The following is a 20,447-nucleotide window of genomic DNA, read 5'->3' as shown; positions in this document are numbered from 1 at the left end:
AGAGTGTGTTACAGGTGGTAAGCAGCTCTGCACCACACCTACATAAATTACACAACTACTGGAAGGTGTTCTGAGGTGTGTATTAGCTTAGGATGTACTCAAAAAATGTAATATTTTTCTTTAAGTTACACTTTTTCCATACACTTCCACCATACTCACCTTTATCCCCTAATAGCCACACTGCTATCAGTGCCAGCTGCCACTACTACAGGTTGTTGCAAACCCGTTACCTCCCTCCACTACTTTATCTGCCATTATGGTCTCTTAGTGGCTTGCCTGGGATTTTATATATGTGTATATGTATGTGTATATATTTATATAGATTTTAGTAAGAGCAGCCGCTGCCCTGCCCCCTCCGCCTCCCTCAGCTTTCCGCCTCTATTTTTGTGTCGCAGGCGCGGGCCCGCAGCCCGCTCCGCCCTCGGGGAGCTTTCATTTTTTTTCCTGTTTATTTATTTTTCGACTTATTTATTTCAGAGTGCTTGTGCAACCTCTCTTTCTGAACACCACGGCCCCCCGGGCCGTGCAGCGAGACCCTCCCTCGCCTCCCACTGGCCCCAACCGAGCCCCCCGGCTGCTGGGGGAGCCCCTCGGCGGGGCCGTGCCGGGCTGAGGCGAGGCGAGGCGGTGTCCGAGCCCTGCTCCGCCCCGGCGGAGGGCCGGGCTGCCGCCCACACGGCGAGGCCATGGGGGAGAGCCGGGAGGCGGCCGGGCCGCAGCGGGTAAGGCCGGGCCGGGCCGGGCTGGGCCGCGGGCGGGCGGCGGGGCCCCGGGGCCGGGCGCTCCGCGTCGCCCTCTCCCCTCAGGACTCCCCTCAGGGCTCCCCTCGGAGCCCCCCTGGGCCGGGAGGGGGCTCCGAGAGCCCCCCGGAGCCCTCGGGGCAGCGCCGGGCCTGAGGCGTGCGGGGCCGAAGGGTGCCCCCCCCCCCCCGGGAGCTTCCCCATCTTGTGTGCCAGCAGCGCTCGAGTTTGTGGGCAAAACTGAAAAATAGTTTTGTTGTTTTGGCTTTAAACATCGGCTGTTGTGTCTGTAACGGAGGTGGATGCGTGCTGGTGTGCCAGAGGCAAACAGAGCCGCGCTGGCCCTTCTGGCGTGCAGATGACCTCACGCATCCATCCTTCCTCACGCATCCATCCTTCCTCACACGCCCTGAGGGTTTCTGCAGGTGTGGCCCATGCCAGCCCTGCCAGTGCTTTTCCTTTCCTTCCCTTGCTGTACGCGGTGCAGCAGTGTTTGTTCCTAGCAGCTGCAGAATAACAGGAGTGTGAAATTCTGGTGTTTGTCCGGCAAAGGGCGGATGGTTGAGAGACCGGAGTCTGTCACACGAGGAGAGGGTGCTCCTTGTTCTTACGGCACATGTGGAGTGTTTCATACACCAGCTGGAGGTGAAGGAAAAAACCAGGACACCAAAAGGAAGCAGCAGTGTACAGGCCTCATGAATGCTGCCTCCCCCAGCGCCGTGAGCTCTGCTGGGTTCCCCTTGTCAGGATCCCTGGCTGCGATCAGCACGTGCTGTACCTCAGGAACCAAAACAGAGGAGGATTTTCCATGAATTTTCATCTGCGTTGTACCATGGGATGCACCAAACTAACAAGCTATCTAGCTAGCAAGTATTACTCTGATACAGTTTTTACCTGGAGGGGTGAAACCCAGAACTGAGAGACACACAGGAGCTGCCTGTGAGCTCCGAGATGGAGCATGTGTGCAGAACTCCTCTCCGACCCCAGCAGGGCTTAGATGACGCGGGAGGTGGATTGAGAGGGAGTTTCCAGCGTGGTGTATTCTCTGTGGGATAACTCTTTCAAAAATTACCACTGTTGTTTAAACTGGTATCACTTCCCAGTTCTGCACCGTGGTCAGAATGGCTCAGGAGCATCAGGGCTGGGCTTAGGGACTGCTAGGCCAGCCTATTAGTCTAAAACATTCGGGGGCAGCCCCCAGGCAGCACAAAAGGCTTTTGCTCAGGAAATCATTGGGCCAGCAAGGGAGGCTCTTGCAGTGTTTCCTGTTACCAGCAGATGGAAGCGCCGGTGGTGGGGCCGGCCCTGAGGACGTCGATTCTCCCCCACGATGCTTTCGGGTCAGCTGCTGCAACCATCTCTGCTTCCTGAGCGATGCAAAGGGGCTTGCACTCTTGTGGTGCTCAGCAGAGGCTGCAAGGTGGTGCTTTGAAATTCGTCTTGTGTAATTATGCAATATTTAAAAATCACATAAACTGGTAAGGCTAAGGCAGAATGCACTTCTTGATGCATTTTCTTTTGGGATTGGCTTTGCAATCCTCCCCAGCAGTGTCAGGAGGATGTGGGAACCACGTCCTGCTGGCTGAACTCAGGATAACCGTGAGCCAGCAGCTCTCGGGGAGGTTGCAGCGTGCCATCTGTCCTCACAGCTCCTGGTGGTGCTCATCTCCAGCAGGTGCTGGGTGGCACGTCAGGCAGGGACACTGCCTGGAGGCAGGGTGGAGGCTGTGCTGGTGGAGGAGGGATCTGAAAGAGTGACCTGTAAGAAGGATGTCTGTGAGGGCAGTGATGCAAAGGGACCCAGCCGAGGTGGCTGTGGAGGTGAGGAGCAGGCAGGCAGCGCTCTCCCTTTGTTCAACGGCGGCGCGGGTGCAGCCGTGATTTCCTCCTGGCACCACAAAAAGCCCTTTTCTTCTGCACTCAGGTGCCAGATGCTTCCTGGCACCACTGTGGCTGGCGGGAGGAGAGCTAGTTTAGGCAGAGCCAGACGGAAAGGCAGCACGAGCAGGGGCACGGATGGAGGGCAGAAGGGAGAGCACCCCAGGGAAGGGTGATGTGGCCAGCCCTGGGGGACAGGTGAGTGTGATACGGGTGGCTTTGAGCTGTATCTTTGGGGCACAGCGAAAAGCAGGGGGTCCGTAAGGGCAGCCCTAACCAGGACTGTGCTGTATCCTCAGAGCTCTTCTCCGAGTGTTGTGGAAAACGGCCTGAAGCCTCATGAGGAGCCTCTCCTCAGAAAAAACCCCCGTCGCTTCGTCATCTTCCCCATCCAGTACCCGGACATATGGAAAATGTACAAACAGGCCCAGGCCTCCTTTTGGACGGCAGAGGAGGTGAGCTTCGGGGCAGTGGGTTGGCACAATACACATGGTTGCAGTTAATTTTATTTATCTTGGGGTCCCTGCAACAGGGCATGGCTCCCTTTGTGGACAGTGGAAAGAAAGCTGCTTCTGCGAGGTGATTCAGCTCACCTGCGTTAGGTGTTTGGTGAAGGATGGTGATAATCAGGGAAACTTGCTAAAAATGCATATAATTTACTCCTGAGCACCCTGGTTAGATGCTCGTCACCATGTTATGATGCCAACTGGGAGTTAGGCCATCTCATTTTCCCTGAGGTTGCTGGTTGGCCAGGCCTGAGCCATACTCAGCTCACTGCAGCAATCTTGGTTTCTGAATTTGCATGGATCTAGAGAGATGACCTGCCAGGGGACCAGCTCGTTCCAACTCAAAGCTTCTGCATCTTTGCTCATTTGTGAGCAGTGCTCTGCAATTGCTGAGCCCTAAATAGACCAGAAAGCACCCTGGGATGGCAGCGAGTAGCTGCCTTTACAAGGGTTATTCCATTGCCTGCCGGGGAGGGAAGCTGTCCTGTGTCAGAAGAGGTTGGTTTAAATAGTTACAAAGCATTCAAACTCCTGCCTGAGGAGTGTTGCTTTTACCACATTCCTGGTTCCTTCTTCCACTGTCCTACCATCTCTCAGCACATTTCCAAATGAGATGGAAAGTTAAAAACTGGGTTTGTATACATGTGTGTTTGTGCACAAGCACACACATCTATTTGTATGTAAATAATACTCGCACACATTCACATATAAAAGTTTTTTAGCCTCATTGTAATTTTCACATCTGGTCCTACTTAACAGCAGCTGTGTTTCAGAAATCCCTCAAAACAAACAAACAAAGAAAAAAAGGCCAGTGCAAAGGAACTCTTGTGGTTTTCTCCCGTGGCTAGAGCAAAGTGTCACAGGTGGGAGCCGTTGCGTGGCATTTGCCCAGTGCTGTTCTGGGGCAGGATGGAGGCTGAACACCTGTCAAGGGCAAAAGTGCCCTCAGGGCATCTTTTGGCATCCCTGGCTCTAGGTTTTTTTCAACACCAGCATTTATTTCTAGTAGACTTCATACGTGTCTCAGAATGAGCTCTTATTAATGTGTTCGTACTCCTGACATTGAGATACTGATGCTTCTTGAAACCTGATTTATTTATAACTCCATAGATACTACTTTTATTCCACATTACAAAAGTGTGAACTGCAAAGCAAACACAGGGTGTTAGCGTTGCAGAGGGAGACAGCCCTACTGCAGTACGTCCGCTGTGCTTTGTGTTCACACATATTTAATTCTCTGTGTGCAAAGATTTGAAAGCCAACCCCAAAACTCTGCCTCAAACGTTTGTCTAGGCTGCTTTTGTTCTTATAGAATAACAAGCACAAAATGGTGATAATGTGCTTTTTATTTTTTCCTTTATTAGGTTGATTTATCAAAGGACCTTCCTCACTGGAACAAGCTAAAAGCAGATGAAAAGTACTTTATCTCTCACGTTCTGGCCTTTTTTGCAGCCAGCGATGGAATTGTAAATGAAAACCTGGTGAGAAAGCTTTACAGCTTGAATACTGACTCATTTTATTAGCTATTGCTTTTTCCTTTTTTCTGATGTTAATGCATTAGTCAGTTAAATGTGCATATTTACTTCTCATCATCCCACCTTTGCCAAGGGAAATAAGCAGCTGGTTTTGCTGGGACAGGTGCCTGAGTTTTGTTGGATCAACTGTTGTCAGCGAGACTCCAAATCATGTCACTGCAAAACGCGTCTTACATCACAGTTTATTGTTTTAACGATGAACAGAAAGTGAGGCTTCATTCAGCCTGAGGTTTTTACTGCTGCGGTATTGTGCACTTTCCTTCCCGTGTGTGTGCGCCACCACGCTTCACTGCTCTTGTCCACACGACAAGCGGAGCAGATGTGTTTACTTCGAGCTAGCTTTCTCTGTTTGCTTCTGCACCACACCTGTCCTATTGACATACCTGTTCAGAGTAGGGCTGAATTGCTCCCATCCCTTCTGTGTGGCAGAGATTATTGTCTCTCCTAGTAGGCTTGAAGAGCTGTCAGATGGGACTGGTTTTACTGTGCTCACTGTCCTGCTTTTTGGTGTTGGTAGGTGGCACGCTTTAGCCAGGAGGTGCAGATCCCAGAAGCTCGTTGTTTCTATGGCTTTCAGATTCTCATCGAGAACGTTCACTCGGAGATGTACAGCTTGCTTATAGACACTTATATCAAAGACCCTGAGAAAAGGTAAGTCTCTGAACATGCTGAGACCTGGGAAATCTTTTCTATAGCCCACTGGCACCACGGTTGGGCAGCAGCAGCTGCCTTCTGTTCCACACTGACTTACTGGGGGAGTTAGGGACAGTTGCTTGAAGCTTTCCAAGCCTGCAGTCCTGGGACCAGAGCCTGTGCTTGGGACAGTTGTCCAGTTCTTTCTGTGTTATCAGGAGAGATGAGGTTTAGCTCCTTGAGGAGGAACTGGCTGCCACCTGGCTTGAAATCTGAGAGCCAGCTTGGTCTGCTGGGTGGACACCCTGGGATAGGAAATTTGAGTTCACTTCCATCTCTGCGGCTCACCTCCTCTGAGGCCTTGGCTGTGCCATTTTCTGCACGTCTGCCTCCCTGTGCTCTTGTTTCAGAGATGCCCAGCCCTCTGGGGTAGTTGTTGTTACTTGGGTCAGTTCAGAGCCTGGCACAATGGGTTCCACTGCCTGGTGGAGACAACCAGGAGAGATTTACATAATTCCCTTCTTTGCACTATTATTCTGATGTTTTCTTTGTTTTCTTCTACAGGGATTTCTTATTTAATGCCATTGAAACAATGCCTTGTGTCAAGAAGAAAGCAGACTGGGCTCTGAAGTGGGCTGAAGACAGAGAATCCACTTTTGGTGTGTATCTTCTTAAAAACTTGTTTCTGTTGTATGTCCCAAACTAATCGTACGGGAGTGAGCTGCACCCCTGAAAGGCGAAATGAAATTCTCCAGATGGCCTAGTGGCTCTGGTCTGACTGAAGAGCTAGAACTAACTTTGAGTGAGCAATTATATTTTCATCTTCAGACAGAACAGTGCATTAATGGCAGTGCCCACTGGAATCTCACTATGAAAAGTGCTGTGGGTTTCTCTGTCTTTTTGTTTTCCTCATACCCAACAACCCTGGCTTCTTCAGTTTTTGCTGGTGGCTCTTGTTTTCTAGAACTTCTGATGGTCTCTTCCAGTTGGTTCCCGTTTTGTACTCCAGTGTTCGGAACTGGATAGCTGAAGCCTTGCAAGCCCAGTTTTTTTTTGTGTGCATGTTCATATAGACAAATTCCTGTGTTATGTTAGCCTTTTTTCCAACATGATGACTGAGCCTGGGCAAAAAAGGATTCAGGAATCATCTCTCTCGAGCATTTCTGGCTTGCTGTTGTGACCAGGCTTCCCGTTACTGTATCTCCTCTCAGAGCTGGTTAAGCTTCTATCAGTGTAGTTTCAGGACATCCTTTCTAGTGTTCTGCCTTCAGCTTACAGCGTTGGCCCTAAGGGATCACTGTAGCTGCAATGAATAATAGGCAGACTCTGGTGAATTTTCTAAAAGAAACATCCTCTTCAGGGAATCAGAAGGTTTCCTGACTCAAAGAGCAGTGTCCTTTCTTTTATTTTATTTCTTTTTCCTTCCCTCCAAACTTTATCCTATTTTTTTAAAGTACGTTTCTACTCTTCTGTATTTTCCATCTTACTGAGAAAATTACCCAAATGTAAAACATTCTGGAAGCCCGGGCCTTAAAATTAAATATTATGAGATATATTGTTTAAAAGCAGCATGCTTACTTAGTGTTTCCTGGCCTTCACCAGGGTCTCCATAGCTTTGGCTGCTTTCTTACGCTGAGGGCTCAGTTGCTGTGTTTGTTCTGCGGACTCTTGGCCTCCCAGCCTGTGCAAACATGACGTGGTGCTGCTGACAGGAGGTTTAGTTTCAGCATAACTCATTTATGTGATTGTTAGTCAGGTGGAAAGTGGTAAAAAAAAAAAACACGTGTTTTTTTGGTATTGTGCTTCATTAAATTGTATGACCAGTCTTCCTCCCCTCCTGGGTGGAACTGACTTAGGAGGTTTTTGGTTTTGTCAGATAAATTCTTTCCCTAGTAGCTTCTGCGGTACTTTTTAACGTGTTGCTCTTCATGTTTTTCTCCTAACCTGAATTTCTGCAGATAAGCCAGCAGATGGCATTCACATCTTGTTTGAAGAAGTGCGATGTCTGGAATTTGGGGGATTATTATTATTTTAAACACAAATCTACACAGTTCTCACTGGGAAAAGGCACCAGCATTTAATGCAAAACCTCTTAATGTTGGAATATACTCGGGGAACTTTTGGAGGTGTTTAAAATAGGCTACACGCAGTGACGTGTCTTCAGCAAGGTGTCAGTTGGTCTCGTAGTCTGAGGAAACTAATTCCTGTAGAGAACAGGGAGAACTGGGACCAGTAATGCTGTGATTTCCGTGGATGAAAGGTGGGATACAAGTAGTTTGTGACTGGGTGAAGGGTTTTCTGTTCCTTTATTTTAAAGGAGACAGGCTTCTCCCAGTTCCGTATGTTAGTTACACAGCCATTGCCCTGCCTCTTAGCAGAAAGAGAAAAAGCATCACTAATACCTTGGCCACTTTGGCCACTTTTGTTCTTTCCCTTTTGACTTTTTTTTGTGGCAGTTTCAGAGCATGCTCAGTTTTTCCTGTTCTGCTAGGCTTGCCTGTGGTTCAGTGCCGTTGCGAGGGCTGACCTCCGTGCCTCGGGGTCTGCTGGAGGATGTGGTCGGGCACAGCACCTGGTGCTGCAGTGCACATCCCTCCCCTCCAGCACGGGGCTGGCTGATGCTCCTGCTGACGAGCAACACGCCCTTTCATGTCTAACCGAAAATGTGTCGTGTTCAACAGGTGAGAGAGTCGTTGCCTTTGCTGCAGTCGAAGGCATCTTCTTCTCGGGCTCGTTTGCTGCTATCTTTTGGCTGAAGAAGAGGGGCCTGATGCCTGGACTGACTTTCTCCAATGAACTCATTAGCAGAGATGAGGTAACGTGTCATATGGGGAAGGGCAGAACTGTATTCCTAAAGGTCCCATACTTTTGCAGGAGCAGGTCACGTCTGTGGCAGCAGGTAGGTTTGGGAGGAAACTGAAGAGCAGAAAGGGGACAGAGCAGCTGAGTGGGGGCAGAGGCAGTGGCTGGGCAGGAACCAGTCCAAAAGAGAATCCAGCAGTGAGTAGGGGATGCGATTCTGGGTGTGACAGAGCCCTTCTAATGCCGGCAGTGCGGGAGGGTAAGGAGGTGGCAGAAGTCTGAGTGTGCTCTCCGATAGCCAGTTCTTTCTACAGCCAGATAAAGGAACTGCACGGACTGATATTTAGGAAGTTTGGATGCCTGTGAAGGATCAGGCTCTTCCCAGAATATGCATCCGACGTCTGCATGCGATGGGAGTGCTCCTTAGCTGGAAATGTGATGTGTCTGGGGGGCTGCGTGTCAGCACGCTGACTCTGGCAGGTCATTTCCCCACAAGTTCCCTGTGTTTTCACTGGTTCCTGGACTGCTGTCGGCCAGTTGGCAGCAGTTCCTTGTGGCTGGGGCCTGCCTGCAAGGCACCACACAACTTAGGGCACTGAACAAGCTGCACAACCAGTTTTATTTACAGTATAAACATGCTAATGGTCGAACTTATCGCAGTTGGGCTAAAAGAATAAAGACCTTTACTGTAATGGAAGTAAACTCAACGGCTTAGATAAACTCATTTGGAAGGAGGCATCTTGTGAGATGCCTTTAATTTAAAAGGCATTTGTTGGAGAAATGCTACGACTGGTTAAAAAACAAACAACAACCAAACAAACAGTTCTTCAGCCTTTATTTCCTTGTGTCTTCTGTTTTTGTGAGTCATCATGAGCTGATCCAGTCAGAAGAGGATGTACTTCTTAGAAAGGTGACTTGCAGCTGAATGGGATGAATGTTCCCCTTTACAGCAGCGTAACTGTATTTCTCTGCAGTGTTGAGCACAGAAAGATGTAGGGGCTTGGGGGCTTCACTGCCACATTTCCACCTGCATAGCTGTTAATCATGAAGAGTAAGGCATGGCACGCACAACACCTGCATCAAACAACAGGAAATACTGCTACAAAAGAAGTGGCAGCAAAAGAATCTACGCTGGGAAACCGCAGCACGAGCTGTACACCTGAACAGATCCGTGGTTAATGCTCAGTATGGTTTTCGAGCTGCAGGCTCTGCTCCCAGGCTCTCTGAGCTGCTGCATCTCTGATCTTAGAGGTGCCAAGCTGCTGGAAGCAGGGCGTACTGAAGCCAGGCACATTTTGCATCCCGCTGGTGATGCTGCCCTGGATGAGTCCCTGGGGGGCCCTGCAGCCAGCAGCCAGTGCTGTCCCTAGCAGGGGAGTATTTCCCAAATCACATTTGTTTCGTTGCTACATGGCATCTACAAATCTGTAGATGTTGTGGTAGCAAATCCCTCACACTAACTGCGTGTTGTGTGGGGAGGTGACTTGTTAATCTTGGATGTGATGACTCTAATCCAAATCCACTTTTTTGAAAATGCTGTCAGGAGAAGCAAGGGAAGCTACTAAAAACTTAAAATAATTATTTCTGTACAGGTATCTCAGAGTAGAGAACAGATCAGTGGTTTAAACTGACTGACATACTTTTGCAGGTCCTGATGTGTAGGAGTCTTTCTGCAAAAGCATCTCTGGTGAGAGGCAGGAACCGAGCAGGGCTCTGCGTAGAACCCCGAGCAGTAGAGGGGCTCCCAAACTGTTACCAGAGAGGACTGGAGGAAGGTGTTTGCTGATTGTTACTTTTGCATGTGTTGGATTTAGGTGTTAGTGTCTGTGCTGTAACCCAGAAGTGCCCTCATGGGTCTGCTGCACGCAGTGACATTGAGACTGTCAAGAAGCAAGAGACTAGGAAGCTTAAACCTGACCGAGGCTACCTCTAAATAAGAGTAAGCCATGTGAAGGAGGGAAAAACTGTCTTTTTGTTGTTGTTCTCTGTTATTTCAGGGCCTACACTGTGACTTTGCTTGTCTAATGTTCCATTATTTAGTGAACAGACCGTCAGAAGAGAGGGTCCGGGAGATCATCGTTAACGCTGTTGAAATTGAGCAGGTAAGGCTGGCTAGGACGGCGTGGGGTGCAGCATGGGAGGAACTGTATGTGCAGAAATAAATTAACTTCTAACTTCTGAAATTCCATATGGAAAGCTTGGATCCCTGATGCGTTGTACCACCCTTTCCATCTTCCTTAAATGTGACACCAAAAGGCAGAGACTTTCTGATACAGTTGCCAGGTAACTGAGAAGCTGAAGCTGGCAGGCTGCTTTCCCCTTAATGACAAAAAAAAAAAAAAAAAGAAAAAAGAAAGAAAAAAAAGAATAAAGAATTCTCTCTTAGAGAAGAGTTCGTTTACCTCTGTCCTTTCAGGATGCTTTTCTTACCCTACTCATGCACAGACCTGTTTGTCCCCCGTGAGGGCACAAGGTCTGCTCTGGCCACGTGTTTGAACCTGGTGCTGTGTCATAACTTTTTTCAGAATTGCTGTTTTTTCACAGAAAGTCCTCCCCATCTCTGCATTGCTGATTTTTTTTCTGCATTGCTGAGTGTTTTGCAGGACTGTAATTTACCCTGTCTTTTCTGTTGTGATCTAACTACTGTGATGATGATGAATGCCCCAGCATGGCCTTACAACACTGACAGGTCCTGCATCAGTACCTAAACACGTCTGTGGCTGAGTTCAGTGCTCATATATCACTATCCTCTCTGATTTATCATTCCATAATGGCTGGAAACCAAGGAAAACTGGGGATTTCTGGATCTATTCCTGCTCCCACTAGTATGGTGTGTAGGTTTTATTGAACTTGGAACTCAAGCACTGTCTGAAGCTTGGGATCTTATGGGAGGGGGGAAAGGAAGAGGGTAACAAAAAATTCTTGTACCTTTTCCAGAAAAACGTGCTAAAAATAAAGGAAGATACAAGCAACTACTGAAAACAGAAGACACTTGTTGAGTTTAGTGATGCAAATTATTTATTCAGACAACTGCCAGGGGAGCCTTAAATATCACAAATCGTGTTGCTGTGAAACACAGGTGTCTTCTTTCCTTTTCCCATCTTAAATTGCATTTCTCTAAATGCCATCTGTGTTTTAACTTCCAGGAGTTCCTAACAGAGGCGTTACCTGTAGGTCTGATCGGAATGAACTGCACTCTGATGAAACAATATATTGAGTTTGTCGCAGACCGGTTACTAATGGAGCTTGGGTTCTCAAAGGTAAGAGGAGAAATTGCCAGAACTGCTGGCCTGCTAGAACAGCCCAGGAAAGCTGTCAGCACAGAGCACTTTGTTAGCGTGCCTGGAAGCAGGTCACATTTAGAACTTGCGCTTTCATGGAGTGGCAGCTGAAACCACAACATTAATATATGTGCTTCCCTATTTAAAAGAGCAAGAACAATTTAGGCCATTGTTTCTCTCCAGCTGCTCTGCAGGTTTGTAATGGGAAACTTCTGCTGCGCTCGAGTGCTGCAGTCCTAGAAGGCTCACAAGCACCTTGCACAGGTTAACTTTGCCAAGCTGCTGTGGAGTGACAGTACTGAAATTGCTTACAGAAGTGCTCATAAATTCTGCAGCGTATTACGGGAGGGATGATCTGCTTTGAAACGCTTTGACTTGTTGTTGTTAAGCATCGTTACCCTTTCAGAATCACCAGTGCAATAATGTTTACTTTCCCCAGGTCTTTCATGCAGAAAATCCTTTTGATTTCATGGAGAATATTTCTCTGGAAGGAAAAACAAATTTCTTTGAGAAGCGGGTTTCGGAATATCAACGTTTTGCTGTTATGGCAGAAACAACGGACAACGTTTTTACTCTGGATGCAGATTTTTGATGCCTTGTCAAACTAATGGTTTGCGTGACGGTTTCCCCATCTCATTTTCTGCTGTGAAGTTATCTCCATTTCCTCTGTTGGAGTTGGAGGCTACTAGGATTTTTTTCCTGGGTTTTCATGTTGATTGTTGGAAGAGGAAATACTTTTTGCTCTGTATCATTTAAAAAAAAAAAAAAGGGGGTCCTTTTTAAAAAATTTTATATGGCTTTTTAAAAGGATGTCCTTTTTAAGGTTCCCTTGATCCATCTGCTGTAATTGCTGTCTTTAAAGATGACCTGGATGCTATTACTTTTTTAAGACTTCAGTAGCGTTTTAAGAAAGCAAGCTGTATATTTACCTTACGTTACAGTGTTCTGCTCTGAAAACCAGGTGAGGTATCACTCTGTGTATATATGTTGATGTAAGTTATTTTTGTGGTTTCTCTTTTCATGTTTATAGATCTGACTGAGAGTAAAAGCTCTTCACTTTCATCCTGCTGCAGATGTAGTAGTACGTGAATCCAAGAAGACATTAGTTGAAAAGTACGAACTACAAAATCTTATTACACCCAGGGATATGGTTTGATCTCTGCAAAAACCTGGGTTTTGTCTGAGACAGTTTTTACTCTGTTTGCAAACCTGATGGCTGTCAGGAGGAGTTTAAATCACATACATATGATCTTTATATTGCAGCTGTTACTAAGCACGTCAGTGGACCTTGAATGGCCTTGAAAACGCAAGCCTGTTAGTAGAGGAGAAAAAAACACATCCTGTAGTTTGGCTTGTGCTGCCTGGTTTTCCCTGCTTCTCTAAACAAGTGCCTTATTCAGCAGGCTGTAGTTGTGCTGGGCTGCGTGACAGAACAGTGAGCTCTGGGTGTTGTCTGTCTTCTCCCCATTGTGCCGGGTGATTTGGTATTTTCACCTTCTCAGTTTCACCTGTGCATGGATGGGAGTGTGAAGGCATCTCATTCCAAGGGACTGTGCCTTGAGGTGTTACAGGCATATCCCTGAGCTGTGAGGAAGCACCAGTAATGCACTGAGGTACTTCAAGTTGCGTGTTGAATGTGAACCACAGAAAGTATTGGCACAGAAGAGCTTCTGGAGTAAGGTATTAAACCTTTCAGAAACAGATCTTGAAGTGGTATGGGTTAGCAGCCTCACAAAGGACTGCTCTTTGGTTTTTGGTACGTGCCCAAAAACTTCTTCAATTTTTTGATACCACATGCAGAGAATAGAGCAATTTAAGAAAACTTCAATATACTGCAGTGATGCTGGGGATGTAAGGAATAGTGTTGACTTGGAGGTGGATTATCTACAAATAGGCTCTTTTTTTTCCCAAAGATTAAGTAAATGTTCATGAGCTAGACAAAGAATTCTGCTTTATTAAACACAAACGTTTTTCCATAATGTTTAGTGATTTGTACGAGAGCTTTTTAAGTCTTCCCTACTGTTAAAAGCACCTTGTGCTGCTTTCAATATGCCTGGCGTGAGCTGAGCTGACATCAGTTACTGCTGGTGGGGTGGTTACAAGGATTATTGCCCTACCATAGCCCTGAGTAGTGGAGTTCCACGAAACGGGTTCACTGCATTACCATAGTTCCTAGTGAGCAATTGCCTCTGCTGTGAAAACAAGCATCAAAAGCAACTTTTTGTTTGATCTCACTAAAAGATCATGGAGTACAGAGTGAGTATGCAAACAGTGCAGCTTTTTTTTTTTAAATTCCTTGAGCAGAACCTGCTTCATTTACCATAAAATCCTTGCGGGGGAAGGGGGAGATGTGGAGGATATAGAGAAAAGCTGGAGCTGTTGTCACTAAGAAATGTCCTACAACTGCGAGAGAAATGTGGAATCTGGCGAGGAAATCCAGCACCTTTTGCAAATACTGTTCATGGGAGACAAAATGCTGTAAGTGGGTCTGTTGTTGGAGGAGTGGAATCTGGTTTTATGTCACTAAAAGTAATAAAAAGCATTTGTTTTGAGCGTTGTGAATTAAGATGGGAGTATACAAACTGTTCAAATATGGAACTGTTACATGCTCAGGTTCTCTAAATGTACTTGAGATACCAAAGTGGTCATAACTCCCCCACTTGGGTGTAAAATAGTTCTGTAGTTTCAATAAAACTTGAACGTGGAGAGGAACGTGCCATTGTCTAGTTGTGTGCTTTATTGTGGAGTCTAAAATGGTAAAAGGTCATGCCAGAGGAACTTGGTGTTCATAAATTTTGGTTTCTGGGAGGAAGATGTGTGTTCTGGGGCATGGGCTTTGCAGTCTAGGGAACAGACACATTTCATTTTATTTTTTTTCCCCTTGGAATGTTCTGGGTTAGGGAGAAGTCTCCTGGGAGTCCTTTGGGTTCCCCCTTGCCCCATTGGGTGGCTGGGAAGGCTTGTTTGCTTGTTTGGGGTAAAACATCTGCAGCTCTGGAGGCAAAGATGTGGCTGGGTCAGAGGGACCTCACTGCTGGATGGAGACACAGCTGTTCAGAAACCTCCTGGAAAGATGATCCCAGTTTTTAATACCCCAAACTCCTTGTTTTCCTTCAAGCAGAGGGACATGGGTCGCAGGAAAAGGGACGGATTGATCAGCAATAGCCACAAGTGCTTAACAAAAGCTGCCGGTGTGCCCCCGGCTCTGTAGGTCTGTGACTGGTCCCAGCTCCTCCTGGGAAAGAACAGAAAGTGGGTGAAGACAGAGCAATTGGTGAGCTTTCCCTTAGCTTTCCTTGACAGCCATGCTGCTGGGCTGAGGGGATGTTTGTGGCAGCTTAGGATGTCATGATCTTGCTGCACCCAGAGCTGCAGCCAGTCCCTGGCAGGCTGACCCTGCGCTGATCTAATCCTGCCACACTTTTCTTCTTGCCTGTGGGTGTTATTAAATGACTTGTCCCACTTGTCCCACAGGCTCCCCAGTCTCCCTTCCAGCCCTTCGTGGCAGGCCTGATGGCTGATCCAGACGGGTTTTCCTCCTGGTGGAGCCCTTGAGTCAGCAAACACCCATCTTTCGTGTGCTAAATCCTTCAGGGCTCATTCCGGGAGAGCAGCAGACGCCAATATGTTAATACTACGTGTAGCTACACAGCCCAAAACGTTGTACACGTTCAGGTACCCTCTGCACACACTCAGAGCTGAGGGGAGAAGCCTGTGGGTGCTACGGGGCCTCCGATCCCATCGCCCTTCATCCAGCTCTGGGATCACAGCCATGGTGACCCAAGCCATGGGGCCGGGCCTTCAGCAGCTCCGGTCAGCTCTGCTAACCAAGACATGAAACTAAAGCTGTGTTAGCTGAAAATGCAGCTGTCTGTGAGGTGTACCAGCATTCGGCCAGCCCGTGTGCCTGTTGTGAAGCGCCCCACCGAGCTGCCTGGCCTGCGCACCGAGGGGCAGCCCCGCTGGCCCCGGGGCTGTGAGGGGACACCAGAGCTTACCAGACACCAGAACTGGTCCACCACCAGCTCGTTTCACACAATTTGTCTGCACAGTTGTCCCATGGCAGGGCTGGGGTTTCCCTGCTGCACTTCTGCCCCTTCTCATGAAACTGGAGGGGGTTTGTGAGCAACAGGCACGGGATTCGTATGCCAGTTATCCCTTGCAGCAAGGAAGCCTCCGAAACCGCTCTGCAGGCCCTGAGGGGATGGCAGAGGAGTTGGTGTGATTATTATTTTATTTTTCTTTCCCGGCGGTTGGCAGATCCAGGAGAAGTGTTAAGAGCAAGCCTTAATGTGCAAATCGTTTTTACTCGTTTGTTGAAAGCCTCTGGCACCCAAGCTGATGAGCTTCAGAGCTGCAGGAGGAGTTTGGCTGCCCGGAGACATTTCTTAGCACAGCTCCAAACTCCAGTCTGTCCAACTGCTCCCCTCTGTGCACGGCGTCGGACACAGATGTGGCTCAGAAGAGATGATATTCGGGACAGTGAGGCGATGCTCACCCCCTGCCCTCTCACAGCCATTTTGGAGGGACCTCTCCAGTCACCGGATAGGAATTCCTCGGTAGAGTGAAGAATTAATTGCATTATAACCCTCTTGACTTTGCCTTTTCTATTCTTCCCCCCAGGGTCTGGTGTCATTCACCCTGGGCCTGTGTTCTTGAAAACCAAAAGCTCCTTGAGAGGTGTGTTGAAGCTCTCGTGCCCCTTACACTGTTCATTGACATGTGCTATCGACTGAAGCAGTCTGCTCCTTCTCACAACAGCCACACAAAAGGGCCAGTTTTTGCCCAGGACCAAAGGAAGGGATTTTTTTTTTCCAGACATCTTCCCTTTTTCATTGTAGGCTGTAAAACTGAACTTTGCCATGATTGCAGGGACAGCAGAGGTGTGTAACACGAATGCACGCGGGGATGGCTGTGGCTGGGATGAGGAGCATTTCCACCTTATTTAAACCTCAGGCACTGTAAGGCAGGTCCTCACCCGGGCTGTGTCAGTGCAGTGCCCTGAAACCAGCACACCCAGACACAGCCTGAGGGGCATGAGGCTGGAAATGTGGCTCCCATGTGGTGAGCACCCATAAAATCCCAGAAAGAAAACCCACGTACAGGTGAGGTGGAGAGGATGTTAGGATGGAGGCCTGGTTTGCACCACACTGGACTTGCATTTACCCTTCCCAAGGGCCCAGCGGTGTCTCACAGCATGCTGGAACAGACATCCTTTCTCGATTTGTCTATTTTTAAAACCAAGTGCAGTCCATCAGCACTGGGACGTGCTGGTGGGGATCCAGCCCAGCATCACCCCCGCCCCAGCTACCTGGTGCCATCCAGCAGGGTAACGGGGTTCATTTATTTCCCAGTGACCACCCTGAAGCTCCTGGGGCCATTTCCGTGGTGGGGAACGTTTACCAGCTCATAAACTGTATCTGAGAGATTTTCTAGATTAGTCAGTAAACCTTTCTGCAGTCTGTGAGACATAATTCCAGGTTTGCATCCTGAGGATTTCCTCCCTGGCCCGATGCACAGCGGTGTGGGGCTCTGTGCTCACTGCCGAGTGAGCGTGGCCCTACAGCCAGAGGCGAGCTGTGCAGGCTGGAGGGTGCTGCCGGTGTCACCCCGTGGGTTCATTGCCTGCACAGACCCTGGCACGTTTCTGGAGCAGTGTGAGGACGGGGCAGCTGCTGTCTCTGGAAGCGCAGGCTCTGTGGGATGGCTGTAGCGAGCACCGAGGTCTGCAGCAGCTCTGTGCTGTGGCTCGGTCTGTCGGGATTTTCTGCTTACATCCCCATGCGAGAGAAAGGGAGAGAATCACACAGAAGGCAAATTTTCTTTACAGCATTAAAAATAAACGCCAGCCCCCTGCTCAGCTGTTCCCTGCCATCCACGCCCACGCAGCGGCAGCATCTCCTGGGGCTCTGCTGCTGATTGATGGGTGACTTTTCCCGGGGACGCCGGCCCGCGTGGAGGTGGCCACCAGCTGCTCAGGGCAGGGCTGGTGCTGTGGGACCTGGGGGTTGAGGCACGGGAGGGAGAAGCCCCAGGGACTGCTGGAAGCAGGCAGGTGGCTGGTCTGGGCCACCTCCGATGGGCAGAGTAACACCGGAGCGCCCTCAGACTGCATCCCCATTTCTGCCTGCTTATTAACATGAACCTCGCGTTAGGAGCCTAATTAGTGTAGGTTGTGGGGCCGGGTGCTTGAGGCAGGAGCTTGAGGCAGAAGCCAGCTCTGCCAGGGCTGGAGGAGGTAAATGAGAATAATCTTGATGAGACCTACTCCAATTTGTACCTTCCTCACACGTGCGCAGCTCTCCTCCAGCCCCGTGGTGTGGCAGCAACAGGAATTACGGATCCTGCTGCAAATTGCATCCGCTGGTGAGTAAAGCTCACAGAACTTGTAACATGGAGAAATCAGGGGAAGTTCACACTTCATTAATTCAGGTGCCTTTGGGATAAGCAATATCCTCCTCCCGGGTTTCTGGGCAACATCCAGACTGCAGCCCCAGCCACTATGCCGTGCACAGGGCTCCTTCCCCACGTCCTCCGAAAGCCTGGTGGGACCTGGGGCACTGGTGGGTACAGAGCAGGTCTGACACTATAAACATCCTGGGTTTGCTGAAAGACCGTGTTGTTCTCCGCTGAAGACAGCAAAGGATGGTTTTCAAGAAAACAAAAAACAAAACAAAACATCACTTCTCTTAGAATCACAGAATCATTTAGGTTGGAAAAGACCTCTAAGATCATCAAGTCCAGCCCTGGGTCATTCAAGACCATGCCTCCTTCTCCAGTTATCTGCCGCACATCTCAATTCCTTAGCTCAGGGAGCGCTCAGGAAGTCTGCTTTAAAGTTTCATGGATTTCAACACCAGGAAGCCCACCTTCTGATCTTTCCACATACCAAGTGTGTATCACAGTGTTAGGAACAGATCTTCTTGATCTTTGTGCTTCCCCATGTATGAGTCCAGCAGCTTCAGCAGCTCCTGTGTTCTGGTTTGCTTCTTTGGTGCTGGAGCTGGAAGGGGAGCAGGCAATTTCCTTTGCAAGTGACTCGTTATCTATTGCTATTTCAAGCAGTCACTTCCATCTAAGGCAAAAAACTCCAAATTCTCCTTTTTTTTTTTTTTTTTTTTTTGGAAGGTGGAGATGCTAGTATGCTGTAGAGGGAGAAAAAAATGTATATAAGCCTATATTAACAAGACTACAACACTGCACTTACTATACATGTGGATTCTCAGATGGTTGCTATTGCAATTTTGATGTGCCTTCTTTTCCTCCAAAACATTCTTTTTCTGAGCAATGTCTTTCCTATCTCTGTGTCTCTTTTCCATCGCAGTCCCAGAATTTACTCCTGCTTTTGGGGTCATCCTCATTATCATTTACATAGTTCAAGCCACGTGAAAATAAACCAAAGCAAATCCAAGATCTACCCTTCCTTTCATGGTAGGTTTAAAGGTAGCAAAGCCACTGCACCTTAAAGTGAAAACTCAATTTAGTTGTTAATAAGTAGCATCCATTTTTTAGAATTCAATACCCGTATTTGATTAAATTTTGAAGAACTGTGTGTACTGGATAACAAGATGGAATTGCATTAACAATCCATAATTTAATTTCTCATCAGACTTCAAATAAATTTTCTACTCATGTGAAACAAATTTCAAAGTTGTTATGGTTCATCTTCCAAATGTTCCCTCTTTTTGAGGTTAATGTAGAAACATATTGCACAAATCATGGGGCAAGGCAAGGATGAAGTAATTCCCTTTCGTGTCTTTCTTGAAGAGCCACAGAAGCTGTACTTATTTGTGAAAGAACATGTTCCAAAAGGAAAACCTTTAACTTAACTTGATCAAAAATGTTTATTTACATTCTTCCTTCCACCTGAGATGTTTCTGAAATATCTCACTAACAGACCAAAAAAATATATACATATATATTTTTAAGTAAAACTGTGTTAGTTGAAATGTGACCTCTTGGGTAAAATGTGGTGAAGATAGCCTCGTCCTTTAGAATTGCCCCAAAATACAGTTCAGCTCTTTAGTGTTGGTCTGAACATGAGTTTCCAGCAGGAGGTCAACTTCATAGGATTAAATCTTATTTACCCTATTTTTTATTTTATTTTATATATTTTTTTTTGTAAAGTTTTTGTTGGGTCTGTAACAACCCTGCTGGATAAGGACATGGTGTTGCTAATAACTGCCTTGACCAAAACTAATAATGCTGTGGTTGTATTAAATTAAAGCTGTTCTCTGTCATTTACTACCCAGGAAAAAAACAGTTTTTGTTTTCAGCAATCTTCTGAGGTGCAAATAGGCAAAAGGAAAGGTAAATAGCCTAGACTAGAACAATACGCTGTGAAAGGGAGAGAAAATTACACCTTGTACTTTGAAGAAAATAACATGATAGAAAAGAAAAATAGAGAAAATGAAACAATTTTGAACACGGTTGTAGGATTATCACTGCAACTTGCTAATAAAACAGTTGATAGCTTAGTCTCAAGGCAATGTCCAAGCCCATGACGCCTATAATTGGAATCTGTGGGCTGATGGATATCTATTTTGGTCTCCAAGTGTGAACTGCTCTTGTTGTATGGAGAAGAGAAGATTACGTGAGAAATCCTGACAAGAGGACTCATTAAGATTATTCTATTTGGCTCTAAATAACCGAGGTGATACCTGGTACTTTGGTAATAAATGTCACCACCACGGAGATGCTACAAACTTCAATGGAGTTGTGAGTCACTGAATGTTAATTTATTTTTTTTTTGTTAAGAGTGGTTTCATGCCTCCTAAAGGGTACATACATCCCCGTTCTGTGCTGACCCCAGGCTCCGTGGTGGGTCACATCCCATCTCCTTGGTAGGGGTGCACGGCATCACTGCCTACTGATTGCCAAAAGCCAAGAAGGGGTTGGCTTCCTTTGACAGTCTTGAGGAATATTATGCTATAGGATATGTGAATAAAGACTGCTTCTCTGTGTTTTGTTTTACTCCGGAGAGCAATCTATTTCCAGTGCATTACAATATTCTCCTACATATGGACACATCCTATAAATATCCTCCTGCAAGGCTTTTCTGCAGCACAAATA

General features: G+C 47.4%; 1 protein-coding gene across 2 annotated transcripts; it reads left to right on the top strand.

Moving 5' to 3' along the window:
* Positions 1-397: 397 nt before the first annotated feature.
* Positions 398-14,092, top strand: RRM2B (ribonucleotide reductase regulatory TP53 inducible subunit M2B). Of its 2 annotated transcripts, none has more exons than XM_068672399.1 (9): positions 398-722; positions 2,918-3,073; positions 4,489-4,605; positions 5,177-5,310; positions 5,857-5,951; positions 7,974-8,107; positions 10,092-10,196; positions 11,241-11,354; positions 11,815-14,092. In XM_068672399.1, exons 1-9 carry the CDS (start codon positions 687-689, stop codon positions 11,965-11,967), a joined length of 1,044 nt encoding a protein of 347 aa, XP_068528500.1. In that variant the 5' UTR covers positions 398-686; the 3' UTR covers positions 11,968-14,092. The 2 variants fall into 2 exon arrangements, with proteins under 2 accessions (XP_068528500.1, XP_068528499.1); XM_068672398.1 differs by lacking the exon at positions 398-722 and adding an exon at positions 2,683-2,816.
* Positions 14,093-20,447: the final 6,355 nt, after the last annotated feature.

Source organism: Anas acuta, chromosome 2 (genome assembly GCF_963932015.1).
Source record: "Anas acuta chromosome 2, bAnaAcu1.1, whole genome shotgun sequence".
NCBI classification, from domain to species: domain Eukaryota; kingdom Metazoa; phylum Chordata; class Aves; order Anseriformes; family Anatidae; genus Anas; species Anas acuta.
Note: the sequence above shows the minus strand (reverse complement) of the source record. Positions and strands in the feature narration are given on the sequence as shown.